The following is an 8216-nucleotide window of genomic DNA, read 5'->3' on the forward strand; positions in this document are numbered from 1 at the left end:
GTGTTTTGCACAACCTGTGCATAAGTTGTGGTGATGTCGATGTGCCACCATATAGTGACGACGCAAGCTCAGCATGGGACTGGCAAGCACCACCAGATGACGACAGCCAGAACTGCGGCCCCCTGACATCAAGTGAAGCTACACTGCATCGACAAGGGGAAGCGAAGCGGGAATGCTTGCTTCAAGCAATGTACATTTGAGCAGGAAATGCAAACTGGTAGCTTCTTGTGTATGATGTAAGGGATAATGTGAATATGTCATGTAAATATTGTAATGCAATGAAATTATAAGTAATCAAGTAATGTATGGAAAATAATTATGAAAACTGGCATGTGCCACAGGCTCGTGCTCTGCGACATGCTGCTTGCACCAAACATCTGAATGAGTTAGCTTCCACAGGGATGAGAAAAGTAGTTGCGTGACCATGACCTAACAGTCTGAACATGAAACAGACAATCAAGTTAATTGCAAATCTACCATGGAAATCCCATAGTTATCTGTACTTTAAACAGTTTGATATTCTCAGCATTAATGCTTTGTATCCATTCAATTTATTGTATATGTACAAAAATGCAATTATATCAAATAATGAACCTATACCAACAGAGTTTAACCCCCATCATTATACCCCTCCCCACAATGTACATCACTGGCCTTGTCGTCTACCTCTTCGCCGCACCTTATATAGCAGGCAATCTTTATCATACAATGTGTCTGATTGTCTCAACATATTTGCTGAAAATAATGTATGTTTAGAAGATACATCCTGAAATCAGCTGTCATCCATGCTTTTGAATTTTGAAACCACTCCTCCTACACTGTAAATAGGCATGAATTATTATATTGTAAAATGTTTAGGTTGACATTGTGTATTGTTTTCTCTATTGTAGTGTATGAATACACCATATATTGATTTTCCATTGACAAATGTTGCATGCAAATCTTGTATATACCAACCCATTGCTGTTCATGTGTACCTGGGGCACTGAGTGCTCTCTCAGCTGCCTTTAGCAGCTTTTTGCCCAGTGTCCCCTCTTCCCTGTACTGCTTTGTACTGCGCAAGAGGAATAAACTTTGTATTCTATTAAGAAAGAACACTTTTGCAGCTGCTATTTGTGAAAGGTAATTACATAAACCAAAAGCTCCTAAAATAATTAAAACAAAAAGTCACAGTAACAAAAATGTTACAAGACAATCTTTGTGTAACAGTTTTCTTTTACATTGTCAATACAATGTTTAGAGGGAGGAAAAGTGGTGTTGTGTACATGTATGTGCAATGTTATGCACTGTCAAAGTGTGATTGCTTTATTTTCTTCAAGGAATGTGTCCAATACTCTTAGTAATGTCAAGGAGCACCATCTTTGCAATAAACATGTTTTTATTGCATTTTAATCATTGTGGTCTAAGCCAAAAGCTTCACGCAGAAGGCTCATTTTTTCCGCATGCATTTGATCCCGCCTCTGCATCTTTTCAAGTCGCCTTTCTTCTTTTTTTATGTCTCTCTCAGCTCCTCGCTTTGCCCTGCGCTCTTCAATTTCTTCGACTTTTTCCAAAAATGCAGTCATTTGCAGCATCCGGGCTGTACTTGGACGATTTTTTCTACCATCGTCTCTTGGCTGCTGCTCCTGCTCAAGGGAACAAGCTGCAGTCTCTGTGGCACTACAAGTAGAACTTGCAGAGCTAGATGTGCTATGATAGACGGACTCTGATGCTGGCAACTGTGGGTGTGTCTTTCTTGACACCACACCGCTTGCATCCCTCACTATCTCTGGTTCCAGGCTGTCGTCGAGCCACCTGATCTTCTCCAGCTCATCTTCATAGGGTGAATCAGCTGGAGAATTGCCAGATGTGTTATTTTCCACGGCTGCTACATTTTTCCTCTTTAGCACTGTTTTGTACCTTGTGCAGCACTGCTCTCCACTCTTGATCGTACCAGTTCTGCGTTGCAGCTCTACTGCAATTTTTTCGAACATGGCTTTTTTGTTTCTGAATTTTTTTAGAGGGCCAACTTGAGGAAAATAAGTGCTATACAAATCAAGCAGCAGCTTTGTCTCCCCGCTTGTCCACTCGCACCCCGGAGCTGGAATGTACAATAGCAAAATAAATTTTCATCATTCATAACCATTTCACTTGCTGTGCCCAGCACTAACCTCGTTAAGTTAAAGGGCATAATTGCTTCAGCAATGAACTTTGAGTTGCACCTAAGGGAAAAAAGCAATGCAGGAAGATTGTGTATATGTGTGTCTGTACAAGCATCCATGTAAATGTAACACAATATACAGTACATACAGTAATGTCCTATTAGATGCACTTGCATGTGTATATGTGTGTCTGTACAAGCATCCATGTAAATGTAACACAGTATACAGTACATAGAGTAATGTCCTATTAGATGCACTTGCAAAAAGTTGGGGATCCAGTTTAGAGAATGTTGTTCTAACAGGAGCAAACTGAATCACTCTAAACCAAGTACAAGTTTCAACTGTTCATAATATTGGAAAATTTTCTATGTTTGTCTGAAACCAGATCAGCTACATACTGTTCTTGGCTGCCATTTACTTGCACAAAGCATTTCACTTATAGAGAATGATCAGTGGCGATACCACAGACTGGTTTTGTGGGGGATAAAATGTGTTTTCGAGAAGAAATAAAGGTTAGCCTTTGGTTAATGGGGCAGCCTATTCTGAGCAGCAGACTGCTTATTCCAAGCCTGGAGTGAGTTTTGCTGTATCCACACTTGCTTTGGAGCTGTATACAACGAATGATGGTGGGTATCCCCCTACAGCAATTAGATGGAAAAAAAATTCACACAGTCTACATTTCGTTTGCGACCTCGTAAAAGTGTTTTTCGAAGCTAAGGAACTTGTTTGGGTGTAAATTTAGAAACGTCGCATAATAAAAGGTCTCTTCTGGAAAGCAACCGTAAGCTCTGCCCCCCTCTCCGCTTCCATTAGAACCTACGGTGATTGTATTGAAAGCATACTTACCACGTGCAGCAGCCTTTCTTAACTGGACAGCCCCACTTGCAGGTGCACCAATGGATGCAGCTGAACCTGTGTTTGATAGTTCAAAAGCAGTAATGTAAATGAACCATTAAGGGAGGCTTGACAGCGCATGTAAATTCTTCAGGCATGATCTTTAAATGTTGGTTATTCAGACATTGCCTCCTATATTTTTGTCCGTCATTAATTTAACTCAGCATTTGTTCTTTACAAAACAAATAGTACAAATGTTACAACAATGGCAAAGAAAAAAACGTTTTTCTAGCGTCTCAGCAAAAGCCCCTGCCACTAATGTATTTGGCTGCACATATTTTGAATACATTGTTCATATATGAGTTAACGCACTGAAGTATAGCTACAAGTGCTCCTCTGGGGGATGCCTGGTCCTAAATTGAGCAGTTCTTGAGTGTGTTCTGAAATTCTTGCACATTGTTTCCTGTGTTTGAATTAGCACTTGAGAAGGTCAAGGAGCTAGCATAAAAACAGTAATGTTCTAGTTTAGTGAAATGAACACCTAACACCTAAATTTAGTATTTCTTCCTCAAAGCCACGGAAAAATAAATAAAGACTTGTAGAGCAGTGGTAAAGGAGACGGACCCTTTCTGTTTCTTATTTTTGTAACAAGGAGGGAGAGCGGGCGCGCCGGGTGGTGGGGGTTTTATAGTGAAAGAAGAACGGTACAATGCGCGGACTCTCCGTGAAAGAAAAGATTAACAGAGCTCGCCGTAGAAACTAGTTCTGTCCAGATTTTTGTTGAGTGCAGAACAACTTGCCATTTAATGAAGATCCACTGTGTTCTTCAGTGGTCGTAGCGTCGGCGTCGCAATCGGTAGCACCTTCATGTACAGAAAGCATAAAACAAGAATAAAATTTCACGGGCAGAATTGAAAGCAATAAGATCTGCTAAAAAAAAAAACACACTTGGGATCGCACGAAGCTCGCCATGCTTTTTATAAAGAGGGTAAACTCTATATAAGCTGCGCATTGCGAAATACACGACAGTGCGCGTGTGTAGCATATAAAACAGTGGGATATTTACAGAGGCTGATACCTGACCATTGTACACCGTTTTTGTGTTTACGTATGTGCGAAAGGCTTCCGTTGCCGGTAAATCCCTCTAAGCAGCACAATTAATTTACATATCCTAAAGAAGTATATCTCTCCAGCTGTCATGAATTTTGCTGCATAATTAGAATGTTTGACAAGTGAAATGTGCTGTTAAATATAACAAGAAAGCTGCATACGCGAGCTCGACGCCTGAAGTACATTATTTATATCTGAGCATACGCTTCATCAACAACACGTGCTCGTAATATAAGCGACATTTTTTCGTTTGGCAACTTGACTATAAAATGCATGACCGGAACTTTTCCGGAATCACGACCACACTGCATGCTGCCGGAGCATGGATCAAGGGGCAAAAATGCGGTTTAATATGCTCCGAGATTTTGCCTGCGCTTATTTCTCCTGCCTTGAGGTGCACCTAGACCAGCTGTTTAATTTATTAGCCTTGAATGTCACGCGGAATTTGATGTTATGATCCATTTCAAGTGAATGCCACTTACCGTTGCGCTCATTTTCACCTTCCTTGAGGAGATCCTGCAACAGCCGGCGCACTGCAGGCGTCAACCCTACGTTGTCCATGCACAGTCCTTGCGGGCGCGACACCAAAAATTACAGACTCTATACGACTGCCGCACAGGTGTTCTATGCTGCCGCGGTCAAATTACGCGTGGGACGGAGGCTTTGGTTGCCGTGGAAACGTACTGAGCGGAAATTGGGCATAGTTTTCGGAACCGGTTTGTGTCACGTGCACGCAGACTTCCTGTGTGATCTCCCGCGGAGCGTTCGTGCGCTCCACTGGCAGATTCGGATTGGTGAAAGCCGAGCGCTCGCTCGAGGATTCAGGCGGCTGCTCCAGATCGACCAGTGAAAAACGCCATAAGACGGAGGAGCGGCTTCTACTCCGTCTGTATACGAACACTCTGCTGTGCCCGGCAGCACTCAAACATTTTGATCGTTCTTTCACGGACAGTTGTCCGCACTGTGCGGAGAAGTCTTCGGACATCTGCCACATGGTGTGGGCCTGCCCATCTAACCCAGCTATTGCCCCTCACCCCCACCCCTCTCGGGAGGACTGGGAGGCGACCCTGCTCGGCTGCTATGACCTGCAGGCCCAAAGGGCCTTGGTTGAGCGGGCCCGGGCAGCGGCCGACACCACTGGGGTCCCGTACTAGGGATTCCACCTAGTATTTTAAGGGTCGGGCCCTTAAGGACCGGCCCACATGCGAACCTCTATGTGCTTCTCTTGTGAGAGCAATAAAAGTTTTTCACCGCCACTATCGGGAGCCACGGCACACGCGATGGGCGGCTCCCTTCTAGCTTGCTGCGGGGAGCAAGCTGACGTCACGCGTCGTCATAGCAACGGAGACAGCTGACGTCACACCACTCGCTAAGCGCAGCGCCGATAACATTCAAAGATCCCCGACTGCTTCTCACGCTTCCCGGAAACTGCCGCTTATGTAACTGTAATGTTTACCGGGAAACGCTGGCGGCGAACGCTATGCACGAAGGCGAGCGTCCTAGCAGAAATACGGGCCTCTTGCGTGGGCCGATCCCGGAGGTAGTTCACAGCCGCGCCAAGAAAATTACATCATTTTCAGGTTTTTAACGTTGTTTCGCACTTTTAACATTTCAGTTTTAGAAGAAAGGAAGGAAGGAAAGAAGGAAAAAGAGAAGCAGAGGGTAGGGAGGTTAATCAGAATAATGTCGTGTTGGCTACCCTACAACGGAGGAATCGGAAAGGGGAAAACAAAGATGACACGGCGAGAGGGGGGGAAGGAAAAAAGAAAATTAGTGGTGAGTTCGCTGATGCGTGTGGTCTAATACTAATTGCACTAATAGTTACAGAGGTTCACATCCTTCACCGCTTTATGGGCCGACGAGCGATGGATGCGGTGTTCCAGCACCACCTGCACAGAAAGCGGCCGATTACCCCGTTTTTGGAGAGCGTTAGCAAGTTCTTGTCTTTCTGGGGCATATCGTGGACAGTCGCGCCGCAGGTGTTCGATGCTGCACTGTCGGTCACTTCAATTAATGTAGAGTATGACTTTGTGAAGGCAACTCCTAACCAAAGGCCACAGCGAAGCGTAGCTGCACGTCCAGGAAGTCCGGATGGAGATCCGAGTTGCAGTGAAGGGTTTATTCGATGCAGTCGTGTAGGCCTTAAGTTTTATTAATTTAAATTAAATTACAGAGTTTTACGCGCCAAAACCACTTTCTCATTATGAAGCACGCCGTAGTGGAGAACTCCGAAAATTTTGACCACCTGGGGTTAGTCTTGTTTGGCGAGTTCCACTCGGTCAGTGAGAGACTGCGTGCCAGGTGTCGAAGCTGCCTTCCGGCGTCTGTCTTCAAAAGCGTAAATGGAACGCTGTTCTCTTCTTGATGTGTTGTGTGAGCAGCGTTAGCGGCGGAATCATTGCCACTGATTCCACAATGGCCAGGTACCCATTGAAAGACAACCTCTTGACCTTTTTGTTGGACATGATGGTGAAGTTTCACGATTTCATATGTCAGCTTTTCATGAAAACCGCGTCGTAGACCTGACTGCGTGCATCGTAATGCCGGTTTTGAGTTGAACACAGCCAATTTTCTCAGTTTTAGAAGATTTAACATAATACGTATGCGCTGTCGATCTAGTAAGGCATGGCATGTACATACGCCGAAATATGTACGAAAATTTTGGCTCACTGACAATGCCGCCGACGCCGTCGCGAGATTTTCTGAGACATGGGGCCCTTAACGCTTTCGCGATAAAATAGCTGCCTGGGGAAAGCATTGGATATGTTCTTCAGTACTTTGCAACAGCTGGAGCAGCGCGGACATGTACGTTAGAATGAAAGGTGCTAATGCATTAGGATGGGTGTTTGCGGCATATATTTTGGCTGTCTAATGTTAAGACCTAAAGAAAGTAAATACCGTAATTTTGTGACAGTTATTGCTGACATATGTAAAGTCACGTGAAATATGAGCTCCGACTCAGTGCCCATGATGAAACTGGCCCCTGGACTACAGGGCTACATTGACACGCGTAATACTGGTTTAATAACTACCAGTAATCTGAAATTGTTTAGCTCTGGAACATTTGGCATGTCTGCCCCGCTGTGCAGTCTTGGGTGCCCCTCTTACCACGCGCATTATATTTATTTCAGCTAATATTTGAAGCAACAGCACATTATTATTTTATTTTTACGAGTGAGCTTCCTTTAGCGTCTCCCCCCTCCCCACCACTGTTCCAAGGTTATCCCTTAGCTCAAGACGCGCGTGCATGTATTTCAAGTATCCAGAATGTTGTCACGGGTTCTATTAGCGGCAAGAATTAGGAGTGGCGCCCTCTCGCGAGTGACGTCACGCCCAAGACGCCGTTCGCTCCGGCTCGCTCGGCTGCCGCGAGCGCTCGTTCCCTTCCTGTATGCTTCGGGTATGGGTGGCTCGAGCCGTACGTATTGAAGGATACGTCGGCTTCTTTCAGGTGCCATGCCTTAACCACAATTTCTTCTTCAAAAGCGCGTGAGTCGAGAAACTTTGCGGCTTCGATATCGCAAGCTATGTAACTTTAAAGGGGTCTACTGGTTTTGCAATGCACATATGCGCCGTGTCTATCCGTAAATTTTGCGTAAAAAGAATGTCTGCAAATTCAACACGCGAAGTTGTGTATGATGCCTCGCTAAACATTTAACATTCCCGTAGTATTTAGCTAAGAGAGACATTGCATTTTACATGGAAGAAAAATCTTGGTAATTGGCGTCAGCATGTTATCAGATGTTAGAAAGACACTGCCCAGCGAAGCTGTCATAATGATTCTTATTACTCTGGTGTGTTGTTCCATTCAAATATGGGCATTCATTAATGCTTTAAAAAAACGCGCGCATTTCTTATGAAAAAGTTTGTTGCTGCTGCCATCCTCCTCTGAAACAGGCCTCCAAAAAAAAAAAACGAATTGCTCATGGCTGCTAACACGACGGCGCGTCATGTAGAGTATTTACATAGGTAATTCACAAACACCATATTATCAATCACCTGAGAGAAAAGTTTCGTTGTTAAGATCGAGAGCCAATCAATTGAAAGTGATGAAATATTTCATAATGGCCCTCAGTAGCCTTTATCGACAATACGGCACACCCCTGATCATGTAACGGTAGCAATCGACTG

The 8216-nt window shown here is 44.4% G+C and overlaps 1 protein-coding gene across 1 annotated transcript; it reads right to left on the reverse strand.

The window, feature by feature from the left end:
* Positions 1-1388: 1388 nt before the first annotated feature.
* On the reverse strand, positions 1389-3186 carry LOC142566646 (uncharacterized). The gene is made up of 3 exons (XM_075677481.1): positions 3165-3186; positions 2988-3053; positions 1389-2080 (listed from the first exon to the last, which is right to left on the reverse strand). The coding sequence occupies exons 1-3, from the start codon at positions 3184-3186 to the stop codon at positions 1389-1391; spliced, it is 780 nt and encodes a 259-aa protein (XP_075533596.1).
* Between the last annotated feature and the right edge of the window lie 5030 nt (positions 3187-8216).

Source organism: Dermacentor variabilis, unplaced genomic scaffold (genome assembly GCF_050947875.1).
Source record: "Dermacentor variabilis isolate Ectoservices unplaced genomic scaffold, ASM5094787v1 scaffold_13, whole genome shotgun sequence".
Lineage (NCBI taxonomy): Eukaryota > Metazoa > Arthropoda > Arachnida > Ixodida > Ixodidae > Dermacentor > Dermacentor variabilis.